Source organism: Diceros bicornis, chromosome 30, assembly GCF_020826845.1.
Source record: "Diceros bicornis minor isolate mBicDic1 chromosome 30, mDicBic1.mat.cur, whole genome shotgun sequence".
Taxonomy (NCBI): domain Eukaryota; kingdom Metazoa; phylum Chordata; class Mammalia; order Perissodactyla; family Rhinocerotidae; genus Diceros; species Diceros bicornis.
In genome coordinates this window covers 8,440,815-8,455,203 of record NC_080769.1, presented here as the reverse complement: position 1 = coordinate 8,455,203, position 14,389 = coordinate 8,440,815, and the positions used below count along the sequence as shown (strand labels likewise).

The 14,389-nt window shown below is 56.3% G+C and overlaps 3 protein-coding genes across 7 annotated transcripts in view; 2 read left to right on the top strand and 1 right to left on the bottom strand.

The window, feature by feature from the left end:
* The window catches only part of CARM1 (coactivator associated arginine methyltransferase 1), a 38,363-nt gene extending 36,873 nt beyond the window's left edge, over positions 1–1,490 (top strand). For both annotated transcript variants that reach the window (XM_058525679.1, XM_058525678.1), the window contains one exon: positions 47–1,490. In XM_058525679.1, the coding sequence (XP_058381662.1) occupies positions 47–189 (143 nt within the window). In that variant the 3' untranslated portion in view covers positions 190–1,490. The remainder of the gene's footprint in view (positions 1–46) is intronic.
* On the bottom strand, positions 624–5,948 carry YIPF2 (Yip1 domain family member 2). 4 transcript variants are annotated; one of them, XM_058525681.1, is made up of 10 exons: positions 5,754–5,948; positions 5,540–5,600; positions 5,016–5,173; positions 4,845–4,925; positions 3,760–3,877; positions 2,412–2,528; positions 2,165–2,331; positions 1,907–2,089; positions 1,690–1,820; positions 624–1,609 (listed from the first exon to the last, which is right to left on the bottom strand). In XM_058525681.1, exons 2-9 carry the CDS (start codon positions 5,568–5,570, stop codon positions 1,707–1,709), a joined length of 969 nt encoding a protein of 322 aa, XP_058381664.1. In that variant the 5' UTR covers positions 5,571–5,600; positions 5,754–5,948; the 3' UTR covers positions 624–1,609; positions 1,690–1,706. The 4 variants fall into 4 exon arrangements, with proteins under 4 accessions (XP_058381664.1, XP_058381663.1, XP_058381665.1 ...); XM_058525680.1 differs by having other exon boundaries at positions 624–1,592; XM_058525682.1 differs by having other exon boundaries at positions 624–1,592; positions 1,690–1,805.
* Positions 5,949–5,953: 5 nt separating this feature from the next.
* On the top strand, positions 5,954–7,739 carry TIMM29 (translocase of inner mitochondrial membrane 29). The gene is made up of 2 exons (XM_058525684.1): positions 5,954–6,107; positions 6,182–7,739. Exons 1-2 carry the CDS (start codon positions 6,014–6,016, stop codon positions 6,868–6,870), a joined length of 783 nt encoding a protein of 260 aa, XP_058381667.1. The 5' UTR covers positions 5,954–6,013; the 3' UTR covers positions 6,871–7,739.
* The last annotated feature ends 6,650 nt before the right edge of the window (positions 7,740–14,389 follow it).

Below are 14,389 nucleotides of genomic sequence, written 5' to 3'. Positions count from 1 at the left end.
GGGCGGGCCGGGCAGAGCCGGCTCTCAGTGTCACGCCCGCCCACAGGCTCCTCAGGCGCCCAGGGTGGCGGCGGCGGCAGCTCTGGCGCGCACTACGCGGTCAACAGCCAGTTCACCATGGGCGGCCCCGCCATCTCGATGGCCTCGCCCCTGTCCATCCCCACCAACACCATGCACTACGGGAGCTAGGCCGCGCCGCGTGCACCGGACTGCCAGCACCAGGAAACCAAACGCAGCCCGGCGGCCCGCCTGGGGCCCGAGGAGCCCCGACACCCGGTCACAGCCCTCTTTGTTATGGCAACGTGGACACTTTTTTACACCGTCTTGCCGCCGCCGCCCCCACCCCACCGCCCGCCCACATCCTGGCCCTGAGCGCGTGTCGCCGCCATGTTTTACATGAGATCATGTCGTGGGAGCCCTCGTCCCCCCCCCCACGCCCTCTCCACCCTGACCTGGGGTTGACATCCGCCATCACAGGCATGTCTCGGCCTGACAGCTGCAGTCCCGGCGGGCGGGGAGGGAGGGGAGCAGCTGCCTGCCTGGCCTGTCCCCAGCGGGAGGGCTGTCCTGGCTGGGGAGGCCTCCCCTTCAACTCCCAGGCCTTGGTCACCATGGGCGTGACATGCTGCTTTTTTTAATTTTATTTTTTTACGAAAAGAACCAGTGTCAATCCACAGACCCTCTGAGAAACCAGGCCGGCCGGGCCGAGCCAGCAGCCCCTCTCCCCGACTTGGCTCCGTGGTGAGGGGCGGCCCTGCTGGGTCTGTGGGCCGGGGCCCCCTCCCACCAAAGGGTTCACCTCACACTTGAATGTACAACCCACGCCGCCGTCGGGAAGGCCCTCCGTCCTCGGCCCCTGCCTCTTGCTGCTGTCCTGTCCCTGGGCCCCCGCAGGTGCCCCCGCCCGCCACGAGCCAGCCCAGGCGGCCGGCCTGGAGGGAGGGGTCCCTTGGCCGCCTGGGGCAGACACAGAAACCTCACGGATCTGTCGTGGAAGGCGTTCTCTTTCCTCGTAGCTAACATCAGGCCTGTGTATTTCCCTCGGTCTTTGTAGACGCTCCAGTCCCTACTACTAAGATGGCATCTGGGTCCCTCCCCAGCCTGGGAAGGGGCCTTGCAGGGACTGCTCCCTCCAAAAAAAAAAAAAAAAAAAAGAAAAAAAATAAACAAGGAAATGTATGTTTCAGCACAGGCCATGTTCTTCTACTCCTGCTCCCCGTTTCTGACACCCCCAACCTCAACGTGGTGGAGCTCAGGCGAGGCCCCAGGCCCCGGTCACTGGGCCCCCAGGAGGAGCGGGCACAGTCGAGGCTGGAGCAGCCCGCTCTGCCCTTCCGCCCGTCCTGTCAGGGAAGGCAGACGGCGGCAGGTGGCCCTCAAGGCGACAGCCGCGCTGGACGCTCCCTGCTCAGCTGCCCCTCTCCCGCCTTTATATAAATTCTCTGAATCACCTTTGCATAGAAAATAAAAGTGTTTGCTTTGTAAGAAAAGTCTGGAAAGTAGCAGAGTGATCTCGAGGTGTCAGGGGAGCCTTCATTCATCCTCTGGGGGTGGGTGGGTGGGGCGGGCAGAGGTGTTCCCTCACGCTGGGCCTGGAAGAGAGAGACTCCTGGGAGTGGCCCCGTGACTTCTCACCTTGGGGGAGGGGAGGCTGGAAGCCCCCAGCCAGAGCTGGGGACAGCTCCTCACCTGCAGGCTCCAGCCTCCTAGGTTGACGCGGGCCGTGGCGCTGTGGACGGCAGCAGTACGCTTGGGGGCAGAGACGTGGCCTGGGGGGGAGGTGCCGCGTGCACCGGAGGCAGCGGCTGGAAGAAGTAAAACTGAACCGAGACCCCACGGGTCAGTGTCGGGGCCGGCAAGCCACCCCCCAGCCCCGAGGCCCAGCCGCGGCCCCGCAGAGCCGCACCTTACAGCCCAGGGCCAGGAGGGCGTGGAGCAGCACGACGACAGACAGCAGCACGGCGGCCGCCAGCCGGGTGTCCTCGCGGACGACGGGCCAGAGGGTGAACACCAGGCCGGCCGCTGACAGGGCCAGGGCCAGTGCCCCAAAGAGCCACTGCAGCCACGGGACGGGGATGAGCCACAGGACCTGGGGGCGACACGGCAGCTGGCTACCCGGCCGGCCCCGGGGCACCTCCCCTGCCCGGCCCCGGGCGCCACTCACCACAGTGGGGATGAAGACGAAGAGCGAGTAGCCGTAGATGCACACGGTCTCCAGGAAAGTGTACGGCCCCACGCGCTCGCGGACGCCCTTGCGCCACCGCAGGAAGCCCCAGAGCGCCAGCGGCACCAGCCAGGCGTAGCAGTAGATGGTGACGCCCGCCACGGTCACTGGGGGCCGAGGCGGGCCGTCACCCCCGGCCCCGCGGCACCCACCCCGCCAGGGGCTCGGCCCAGCCCGCTTCGCTCACCCTTGTGGAACTGGGGGCTGTAGTGGATGGAGGGGTCCCTCCTCTGGGCCAGCACCAGTGTCAGGTTGCCGCTGATGGCCAGGACGAAGGCCAGCGTGGCGCAGATCCAGAAGGGGCCTGCGGACAGGCTGCGCTCAGGCCCAGGGCTCCCGGAACAGGGGACTTGTCCCGTCTCAACCGCACTGGCACCCCAGCCTCCTCCCAAGCTCCGGGCTGCCTCCCCCCACCGTTTCATCACTCCAACTCTTGCCCAGGTCACCAGGGACAGCCAGGTGGCTGAACAGTGCCGGCTCTCAGTGGTCCTCATCTTTCTTGGCCTTCCGACAGCCTTTGACGTGGCTGATCCCCTCTCCTGGAAATCTCTCCGTGTGGATTCTAGGACCCTACGCTCCTGGCCTCTGTCTCCTCTCACAGGCAACTCCTCACCCTCTTCCACTCCCTGACCTCTTTCGTGATGGGGAGCCGCCCAGGCCCCAGGCCTCCTCTCGCGTGTGTCCCCCACGTTCGTGATCTCGTGCAACCTCAGGGCTCCATGCCACCTCTGTGCCGAGGACTCCAAACCTCAGGACCAGGCCTCTGCCCTGAACTGTGGGCTCACATTCAGCATTTCCACGGGGGCGTCGCCCGCTGCACCCCCCGCCACACACGCGCTCTTCCCCTCACACCTGCCTGGCTTTTCCCATCGATAAATAGCAGCCCCCTCCTTCCAGTAGTTCAGGCAGAAAACCTTGGAACCATCCTTGCCGCTCTCCTCCCACCCTACATCTCCTGTCAGCAAATCTTTGAAGGTCCCACCTTCAAGACGTATGCCAGAGCCCAGCCACCCCCCCTACATCCACAGCCTCCCCCCGGGCCAGGCCCCGCCGTCCACTCCTGGCCCCCGACAGTAGCCAAAGGGCGTCTAAGAGCACTGACTAAGAGCCCTTCTCACCAGGGCGTGGGAGGCCTGTGTCATCCGTCCTGTCACCTCTGCTACCTCCTAGCAGCTCACTTTGCTCCAATGCTGTCCTGCAGTTCAGGTGTGTTTCCACCACAGGGCTTAGGCCCCTTCTAGAAGGTTCTTCCCCTAGGTCTCCCCCTCCCCACCCCTAACACCAACAAGGCTCATTCCCTCACCCTCCTCAGAAGGGCCTTCCCTGACCAACCTACGCAAAAGAGCAACTCTCCTCCTCGAAACCGTTTGCTTCTCTTCCCAGCCCCACTGCCCTCTGCAACATTCTGTGCCTCGGTCTCCCTGAACACACTCGTGAGCACCTCTGCTTTCTTCTCAGCTGGAAACCAAGGCTAGCACTCCATCCACATTTGTTGAATGAATCATCGAATGAGCTGAATGCACAACCTCACTCACCGTACAGGTCCGGCCGATTCCGCAGATGGTGCCGTACAAAGTTGTGGCCGGGCCGGGGCAGCAGCGAACCTCTGATCCGGTCCAGGACCTGGGGGCAAGGCTGGGCCAGGGTGGACGCCTGCCCGGGGCTCCTCACCGCCCACAGAGGAGGGGCCCTGCCCCTTAGAGGACCTCAGAGGCTCCTTCCCTGCTGCCCTCCCTCCTGTCTCCACACTCTGCCTGAGAGGGCTCAGCTCTTGCCTCTGGGTTTCTGATGGGCTGTCCCCATGGCTTGGAGCCCCTTCCCCCGGCCAGCCCCCAGTACCCCCATGTCCCCCCACTCTGAAGGACTCTTGTGGGCCTGCCATCCTCCTCTTTGCTTCCTCCTCCTCTCTGCTTGGTGGCCTGGACTGTCCTTGCTGCCTCCCCTCCCAGCCCCAGGACAGTCACAAGTCCTGGGCCCTCTCCTTCCTACATCTCTAGCATGTCCCCTGCTCTGCAGCCCTGGTTTATCGTCATCTCCCACCCTGGCCTGGGACCTCCACTCCACCTTCCTGACTCCACAATGCAGGTCTGCTCGTTCCACTCCTGCTCTAAACCCTTCCATGACTCCCCGGCACCCTCAGGATAAACCCAAACTCCTTAACACAGCTCACGAGGCCCTCTGTGATCTGGCTTCTGCCTGCCTGTCCCCTACCTCACACTCTCCGAAACTGAGTGACCGGTAGGTTCTGTGACACTTCACACCTTCTCTCATCTTTGGTCCTCTACATATGCTGTTCCCTGTGCCTGGAACATACTTACACTTCCCTCCACTCTCCCCGGCTAAGTCTTCCTTCTTCTTTAGGTCTCAGCAAATTCCTCACCTCCTCCAGGAAACCTTTCTCTAACACGTGTGTCCCTCGTGTTCCCAAGAGCCCCAGTCACACCATAACCCTTATAGCGCACCACAGTGTGTCTACCAGCCTGGGTGGGAACCCGTGTTCTCCAGCGTGGGTATCACCAGCTCCCTATCCAGGGCCTGGAGCACAGGGAGTGCTCCACGAACAGTGGCTGAAGCCCAAGCGTGACTCTGAGCCGCAACCCCTCAGCCTCCCGGGCCTGACCTGTGAGGTGTCCACGTCGAAGAAGCTCTGATAGTAGCTGAAGGTCCAGAACCCAGGCTGCTGCTTCTCCTCCTGCAGGAGCTGCACAGCACAGGCGCTCAGGGCCTGCCCCTCCAGCCCGGGGCAGCGGGGCCTGGACGGAGGCAGGACATGGGGGCTTCTGGGACTCACCGCCGTCTTGTCACTCTCCTCCACCTCGTCCTCAGCTCCATAGCTGCCCCCTGAGTCCACGGCCACAGCCACGTGCCCCTGCGGGGTCAGTGGCTCACTTCTGCTAGTGGTGGCTGCATCTGGGGTCTGGGCCAGCAGATTAGTGGCTTCCTCGAACTCTATGGAGAAGAAAAAGGGGTCACACGCGTTACCCCCTGTGTTGGGAGTCAAGACAATTTGGTCTGGCCCACTGCTCCTCTGGGGGCTTGGCTTCTTCAATTCTGGGGAGTGGGAAGGCGTGTTCCCTCACTCCTAACAGGGAACAGCAATTTATTTAGGGCTGGTTGTGAGATGGAGTCAGATCTGGGCTCGGGTTAGAGATCTAAGTTCCGGGCTGGAGCGGGGTTCCAGTTCGGGATGGGTTTCTTGCCCGGGTCAGGGTTCACAGAGGACTGGGGTTCGGGTTAAATACGAGTTGGACCCCGGATGGGAGGCTCCGGCCAGCGGCTGGGGTCAGGGCTCGGGCCAGGTCGCGGCGCACTCACCGTGAAAGGCCAGCTCATCGGCAGCTGCCATGGTCGCCCAGGGGCGTCACCGCATCCCGCTCTGAGGACAGAAGCCAATCAGGTCCGCCCCCAACCCCGCCCGGCGCCCCTCCCGGAGTCCATCCCTCGGCCCCCGGCCGGCCTGCAGGCTAACGGCACCACGGGGCGCGAACTCGCCGCCCCCGACCCCGCAGGTGCACCCCGCCCCCCTCACCTGAGGCTGCTTCGGCCGGCGTGGCCCGCGCTCTCTGCGCCTGCGCGGCCCGCCTACCCGCCACAGTCGACAGCGCTAGGTCCGGACAGCAACATCCGGCGCCGGTCCGTTTCCTATCCTCTTCCGACGGGAAAGCACGTCCGGTGCTGTTGGCGCTTGCGCAGGAGAGACTCCCCGGGCCTTTTACTTCGCCTCCCTGGGCCTTTTACTTCGCCTCCCTGGCGTTTCTCTCCGGAGCACGGACGCCGAGCCGGAAGAGAATGGCGACGGCCGCTCTGAAGAGACTGTGGCCCCGGAGCCGCGGGGAGGCGGGTGACGCGGCGGGCGCGAAGCCGGGCGTGTGGGCGCGGTTGGGTGAGTAGCGGCGGGAGGCGGCGGGGGGGCGCCGCGGCGGCCGGACCGCTCTCACCGCGCGTCTCTCCCCGCAGGCGCCTGGGCCCGCGCGCTGCTCCGGGACTACGCCGAGGCCTGCGGGGACACGGCGGCGGCGGCGCGGGCGCGGCCGGTGCGGGCGGCCGTGTACGTGGGGCTGCTGGGCGGCGCGGCGGCCTGCTGCGCGCTGGCGCCGAGCGAGGCGGCCTTCGAGGAGGCGCTGCTCGACGCATCGGGGACGCTGCTGCTGCTGGCGCCGGCCACGCGCAACCGCGCCTCCGAGGCGCACGTGCGGCGGCTGCTGTGGCTGCGGGGCGGCGGCCGCCTGCGCCACGTGGGCCTGGGCCTCTGCTCGCTGGTCTACGAGGCGCCCTTCGACGCCCAGGCCAGCCTCTACCAGGCCCGCTGCCGCTACCTGCAGCCCCGCTGGGCCGACTTCCCCGCGCGGGTCCTGGACGTGGGCTTCGCGGGCCGCTGGTGGGTGCTGGGGGCCCGCATGCGCGACTGCGACGTCAACGACGACGAATTCCTCCACCTGCCGGCGCATCTGCGCGTCGTCGGGCGCCATCAGCTGTGCTCCGAGGCCAACGAGCGGCTCTTCGACGAGAAGTACAGGCCGGTGGCGCTCACCGACGATCAGGTGGACCAGGCGCTGTGGGAGGAGCAGGTCTTGCAGAAGGAGAAGAAGGACAGGCTGACCCTGAGCCAGGCCGACTCGCTGGTGCAGCCGAAGGGCCCGAGATGAGCCCCAGGGAGCCCCGGCGGACTTGGCCCGGGCTTGTGTGATTGGCGGCCGTGCGCCTCGATTGCGGCCACTGAAATAACTTAACGAGCAGTGTGTCCTCTCGCTGGGTTTTCACAAAATGAGGGGCCCTGTCTCGCTCGCACCTTGTTAGCTGAAGCTGATTCAGAGCCTCTTGGTCCCGGAGTTGGGGAGAGCAGAGCGACGTGACCGTGTAGTGTTTATCGCTGCCAGAGTCAGTAATGAGCCTTATTCATAAAGAAGCTTTTTGTCACTACTGGGCCTCGCAATCCCCCTGACTGAGGTATCACATTTGTTAGGTGACTCCTAAACTCTCCTGAGACTGTTCAGATTTTCGTGTTAAAATTGGAGCTGCAGTGTTTATTGTCTGTTTCCACGAATAACATTTTTGTTTTAATTTCTGTAACTTTCTATTTTGAAATAGTCTCAGATGAAACTGGAAAAAGGCATCCTGTGTATCTTTCACTTAGCTTCCGCCATATGGTAACGTTTTATGTCAGCAATACCAAACCCAGAGATTGACATTGCTATGACTATTTGGGTTTTACAGGGGAACTTTTCGCAAAAACAACCTGCTTTTACCATATGTGTGTTGATGGTGATGTTAAAGAGACATGGAGGGATAAAGCATTGTCTGATGCTGAAGGCTATATGGCATCATAGATTCTGGTTATGTTATACTTCAGTAAACCTGAAAACACAGAATCCTATACAAAGGAATGTTAGTGTACATAACTGGTACTTAGTTAGGTTATGGTAATCATACTTTTAAAACTAAGATTATAGGAATGAAATACCTCTGTCACCTAGGTGGCCTGTGGCTAGTTAATAAAACCAGGAGGTGAAACAACCATCTTTGTTGTGATGCTTATGTTCACGCGTTTAACCATTAAGTTTTGGTACTGGGATCTTCTATTCATACTGTGGGTGTGCTAGACACATGGTATTTTTTATATCATTATTTTTGAGGCAGGGAAGCATCTTACACGTCAGCATCTCCATTCTACAAAGGAAAAAGTGAGGTTCACAAAGTCCATTATTTTTCTAACGCTGTGGCAGAGCCATGATTCAAACTGTAACTCCCAACTCTGTGACTTATTCCTCAAATTCGTGGTACTAGCTTTGATCCTAACAACATCCTGCCATTAAGTGCTGCTATCACTAGCCATAGATAAAACTTGAATACAGAAATAAGTGAATATTAAAAAAATGCAATGAAAACAAAAGACAAATGATACTCAATTGTAATTGTATGGTGTTACCTGGCAAAGGTTCTGGACCTAAATCATGACGTCTTTGTTCAAGCGAGCGAGAGAGATTCACAACTGCAGGGGAAGGTAGAAGACACCGGCATCAAAGTGAGGCTGATTCCTCGCTGTGATCAGGAGTGTTGAAAGAGGACTGCACACGTGCGTTGCTTGAGTCAGTTATTAAATGCCACTTCTGACTTTCAGTAGGATGTGTTCCACGCAGCCCCCCTGTAGCTGTGAAGCTCAGAGCAATGGTTGGCAAAACACTAAACAACTGTCGACACGTTCATAGGAATTGTAGGGCTTGGTACAGGCGTGATGTCCATGTGCCTTTGTGTTTGGTTGGAGGGTCAGCCTTTCCCAGAGGAGTCCTACCCTATTTTCTTCCCCTCTCCAGTAGCTCTGGCCTCCTGAGTTTGGTGTAAGGCACATAGACTAGAGCTATCAGATCGGACAGAGGGCAAGGTGTTGGGGCATATATGGGCTCCCAAAGGACGGGTCCTGGTCTCCTCGTTCACTGCTGAGCCACCAGCACCTCGCAGTGTTTGGCCCGGTGTGGGTGGGAGCTGGTGCGGTCCTGCTGGGAAGGAGAAAGCAGTAGAAGGGGCTCCCCATCCTTTGCTCAGCGCGGGGGGAGGAGGCCCCCTAGTCTCAGCCCTGCCCAGTAGCAGAGACGGCAAAGTGGCCGCACTGTCTCCATTTCCATAAGGGCACTGGGGTCTGGGGAAGAAGTGGGCTTTAAAGTAGGGTTTGAGTCTCAGCTTGCATGCTTACCAGCTTTGTCATCGACCTTGGGTAGAGCAGTTAGGCGAGAAAAACAAAGCCATCGAAATCAGAAAGGAAGAAGTAAAACTGTCACTTTTTGCAGATGACATGAGATATACAGAAAACCCTTAAGACTCCACCAAAAAACTGTTAGAACTAATGAATTTAGGAAAGTCAGAGGATACAAAATCCATATGCAAAAGTCTGTTGTGTTCTTATACACTAATAATAAACTATAAGAAAGAAAATTAAAAAACAGTCCCGCTTACAATTGCATCAGAAAGAATACCTAGGAATAAATTTAACCGAGGAGGTGGAAGACCTGTACAATGAAAATTATTAGACATTGTTGAAAGAAATTGAAGACAAATAAATGGAAAGATAGTCTGTGCTCATGGATGGGAATAGTATTGTGAAAATGTCCATACTACCTGAAGCAATCTACAGATTCAGTGCAATCCCTATCAAAATTCCAATGGCATTTTTCACAGAGATAGAAAAAATCCCAAAATTGGTATGAAACCACAAGAGACCCTGAATAGCCAAAGCAGTCCCGAGAAAGAAGAACAAAGCTGGGGCATCATGCTCCCTGAGTCCAAAAATATACTACAAAGCTACAGTAATCGAAACAGCATGGTACTGGCACAAAAACAGACACACACATTTTTTTTTCCCCCTAAGGAAGATAAGTCCTGAACTAACATCCACAACAATGCTCCTCTTTTTGCTGAGGAAGACTGGCTCTGAGCTAACATCTATTGCCAATCCTCCTCCTTTCTCTCCCCAAAGCCCCAGCAGATAGTTGTATGTCATAGCTGCACATCCTTCTAGTTGCTGTATGTGGGACGCGGCCTCAGCATGGCCAGAGAAGCGGTGCGTCAGTGCGTGAGCCGGATCTGAACCCGCGGCCGCCAGTAGCGGAGCGCCCGCACTTAACCACTACGCCACAGGGCCAGCCCCCCAGACACCCAGATTAATGAAACAGAATAGAGAGCCAAGAAATAAACCCACGCTTATATGGTCAATTAACTTATGACAAAGGAGCCAAGAACACACAATGGAGAAAGGAAAGTCTCTGCAATAAATGGTGTTGGGAAAACTGGACGGCCACCTGCGAAAGAATGAAATTGGACCATTATCTTATAGTATACACCAAAACTAACTCAAAATGGATTAAAGACTTGAACGTAAGAATTGAAATCATAGGGCCAGCCCGTGGCTTAGCGGTTAAGTGCGCGCACTCCGCTGCTGGCGGCCCGGGTTCGGATCCCGGGCGCGCACCGACGCACTGCTTCTCCGGCCATGCTGAGGCCGCGTCCCACATACAGCAACTAGAAGGATGTGCAACTATGACATGCAACTATCTACTGGGGCTTTGGGAGAAAAAAATAAATAAATAAAAATTAAAAAAAAAAAAAAAAAGAATTGAAATCATAGGGGCCAGGCCCGTGGCTTAGTGGTTAAGTGTGCGCGCTCCGCTACTGGCGGCCCGCGTTCGGATCCCGGGCGCACACCAACACACCACTTGTCGGGCCATGCTGAGGTGGCGTCCCACATACAGCAACTAGAAGGATGTGCAACTATGACATACAACTATCTACTGGGGCTTTGGGGAAAAAAAGGGGGAGGATTGGCATGAATATTAGCTCAGGGCTGATCTTCCTCACACACACAAAAAAAGAATTGAAATCATAAAACTCCTAGAAAAAAACATACACGGTACGCTCCTTGACATCAGTCTTGGCAATGATTTTTTTGGGTTTGACACCAAAAGCAAAGGCAATAAAAGCAAAAATCAACAAGTGGGACTACATCTAACTAAAGAGCTTCTGCACAGCAAAGGAAAACATGAATAAGATGAAAAGGCAACCTACTGAATGGGAGAAAATATTTGCAAATCGTATATCTGTTAAGGGGTTAATACCCAAAATATATAAAAATCTTATACAACTCAATAGCAAAACAAACAAAAAACAATCTGATTAAACAATGGGTAGAGGGTGGCCAGCCCGGTGGTGCAAGCTGTTAAGTGCGCTCGCTCCGCTGCTGGCGGCCTGGGATTCGCTGGTTCGGATCCCGGGCGTGCACTGATGGTCAAGTCATGCTGTGGCGGCGTCCCATATAAAGTGGAGGAAAATGGACACAGATGTTAGCCCAGGGCCAGTCTTCCTCAGCAAAAAAAAAAGAGGAGGATTGGCAGATGTTAGCTCAGGGCTGATCCTCCTCACACACACGCACAAAAAAATAAACAGGCAGAGGATCTAAATAGACATTTTTTCCAAAGAAGACATACAGATGGCCAACAGGTACATGAAAAGGTGCTCAACATCACTAACCATCTGGGAAATGCAAATCAAACCACAATGAGATATCACCTCAGACTTGTTCAAATGGCTGTCATCAAAAAGACAAGATAAGGGGCCGGCCCCGTGGCTTAGCGGTTAAGTGCGTGCGCTCTGCTGCTGGCGGCCGGGGTTCGGATCCCGAGCGCGCACCGATGCACAGCTTCTCCAGCCATGCTGAGGCCGCGTCCCACATACAGCAACTAGAAGGATGTGCAGCTATGACATACAACTATCTACTGGGGCTTTAGGGGAAAAAAAAAATAAATAATTAAAAAAAAAAAGACAATATAAGTGTTGGCGAGGATGTGGAGAGAAGGGAACTCTTGTGCGGTATTAGTGGGAATGTAAATTGGTGCAAATGTTATAGAAAACTATGGAGGTTCCTCAAAAAATTAAAAATTGAACTACCATATGATCCAGCAATTCCACTTCTGGATATTTATCTGAAGAAACAAAATTTGTAAGTCGAAAAGATATATGCAGCCCCCCATGTTCATTGCAGCGTTATTTACTATGATATGGGATATGAAAACAAGCTGAGTGCCCATGGACTGATGAATGTGTACAGATTAAAGTGTGGTATATATAGACAATGGAATACCATCCAGCCATAAAAATGAATGAAATCTTGCCATTTGTGACATGGATGGACCTTGAGGACATTATGCTAAGTGAAATAAATCAGACAGAGGAAGACAAATACCGAATGATGTCACTTACATGTGGAATCTAAAAAAAAAAAAAAACAGAGCTCAGGGATACGGAGAACAGATTGGGGGTTGCCGGGGTAGGGGTGGAGGTGGGTGAAATGGGTGCAGGGGTCAGGAGGTACAATCCAGTTATAAAATACGTGAGTCCTGGAGATGTAATGTACCGCATAGTGACGACAGTTAATAATATGGTATGGTATATTTTTAAAAATGTTTGAATCTCAGCTGTCACACCTACCAGCTTTGTGACACCTGGTACGGGTGAACTGACTTCTCCACGCCTCCAGCTCCTTTTCTGTGAATGGGCAAGATTCCGCTCGGGGTTGTTAGGACAATCAGACAGCACACGAAAGCGCTTGGGACCTGGGAGGCACTGGCAGCCGTGGCGTGGCTGGTGGGGACGACTGCGGCTCAGAGCCGCGCCCCCCGTCGCCCGTGTCGCCGCGAGGGGCGGCCGCTCCTCGGCCTCCCTGCAGCCCGGGCCGCGGGGACCGAGTGGACCAGGGCCGCCGGGGGAGCGCTCAGTACGCGGAGGACGAAGAGCCTGGAGCGGGGCGTGCTCGTCTCTCGGAGCCAAAAGACGCTTGAATCGAATGTGAACATTTTCCAGGCCCGGCCGGGCGCCGGCTGCCGTCACCAGAGAGGCCAGCAGAGGGCGCCGGAGGCTCGGCCACCAGCCGCGGGCCTGCCGCCCGCCCCGGGGCGTGCGCTGGGCGCGCCGCGCGTTACTGCTCTCCAGAGACGCCAGGCGCAGGGCGGCAGGCAGGGCCGCAGGCAGGGCCGCATCCCTGCCCAGGACTTGCACCTACGCGTGAGCGGAGGCGCCGTGTCCTTCCCGGAGCGCAGGGAGAGGCAGGATGCTGGCTGGCCTGGGAGCTGGGCCGGGCGCCTGGTGTTCTGGGCGCTGTCCTGAGGCGCCCAGCGCACTAGCACCTGGGCTGGCCAGGCAAGCGGGTGCCCAGGGCTCGGGGTTTAAGGAGATCGCGGGGTCCAGCCAGCGCGGGGTCGGCCCTGAGAGTGGGTGCCTCCTCAAAGTGTGCGCCTCGCCGCCTCCCCTAGTCCCGGTGCCCGGCATGACCACCTGAGCGGGCGCCGGGGGCTTTGCCGGACTTGCTCTGCGAGACCCCACAGGCGCTGAAAGTGACGCTCACAGCCACAGGTGCAAGGGCATCAACCAGCATCTGACTTTTTTTAACTCTCAGCCAATCACCCTCCTCCAAGTTAGGCCACACGACAGGCACTTATTGGGGAGATACTTGCCAGAGGAGAGGCCAAACCAATAGGACTTTCAGGTTTGGGAACAGCTCACAACATTCTAAAACTCTTTTGTATGACAAATTTCAAACATACACAAGTATGTTTGACCCCCCATATATACTCATCACCCAGGTCAAGAATTAAGATTGTGCCACATTTGTGTCAGCTGTCTCTCAGTTTTTCTTTTCTTTGCTGAAGTATTTTATTTTATTATTTTTTTTGGTGAGGAAGATTGGCCCTATGCTAACATCTGTTCCCATCTTCCTCTATTTTATATGTGGGACGCTGCCACAGCATGGCTTGATGAGCAGTGTATAGGTTCACGCCCAGGATCCAGACCTGCGAACCTCAGGTGGCCAAAGCAGAGCACCTGAACTTAACCGCTATACTACCCTGCCGACCCCTGCTGAAGTATTTTAAAGCAAATCCCCAACATCACGTCCTCTCACCCCAGTAATTTCAGTATGCATTTTTTAACGTAATGACGTTATTGTCACACCTAACAAAATTCACAATAATTCTTTGGTTTCATTTGATAGCAGTCCATGATCACATTTCTCCGATAGTCTGAAAAATGTCTTTTTACACTTTGGTTTGTTTGCATCCAGATCCAAACAAGGTCCCCACGTTGTGTTTGGTGGTTGTGTCTTCTAAGTCCCCTTTAATCCAGAGAAGTTCTCCCCCCCACACCTTTGCCCTGTTGCAGAAATGGGTTCAGCCGCCTTGAGCTGCGTCCCACATACTGGATTTGGCAGCTCGCTGTGTCATTCAGCTTGTTCCTCTATCCCCTTGGTCCCTGTCAATCAGCTCTCAGCTCAGAATGCCTGTTGGGCCCGCCTGGGGAACATTCACTATCCAGGCCCTACTCCAGGCCTGTTAAGTCCACGTCCTGGGCTGGGCCCCTGGCAACCACAGTTTTTAAATCTCCCTAAGTGTTGCCAATAAACAGCCAAGTCTGAGAACCACTACTCAGGAGGTTTGATTAGAATCACATTCAACTGTTCCAGCACGTTCCTTCCTAGTGGGTGCTGTTGCTTGCTATTGCCTCACATCGGGAGAAATACCATGTCTGGCTGCCCCACTGTCCCTCCTGTCAGGTTTCCTGTCAGCCTTTCTTCTGAGAGGTTTATCATTTGTGATCAATGCCTGCATCAATCACGTCATTAGGAGCCCA

Bases quoted from the DNA above. Each gene is read 5' to 3' on its own strand.
- TIMM29 (XM_058525684.1), top strand. From the start codon at position 6,014: ATGGCGACGGCCGCTCTGAAGAGACTGTGGCCCCGGAGCCGCGGGGAG. The intron at 6,108-6,181 runs GTGAGTAGCGGC...CTCTCCCCGCAG, and splicing joins GGGCGTGTGGGCGCGGTTGG to GCGCCTGGGCCCGCGCGCTG.
- YIPF2 (XM_058525681.1), bottom strand. From the start codon at position 5,570: ATGGCAGCTGCCGATGAGCTGGCCTTTCACG. The intron at 3,878-4,844 runs GTCAGGCCCGGG...AGCCCCGGGCAG, and splicing joins TCGACGTGGACACCTCACAG to GCGTCCACCCTGGCCCAGCC. The intron at 2,332-2,411 runs GTGAGCGAAGCG...CTCGGCCCCCAG, and splicing joins CAGCCCCCAGTTCCACAAGG to TGACCGTGGCGGGCGTCACC.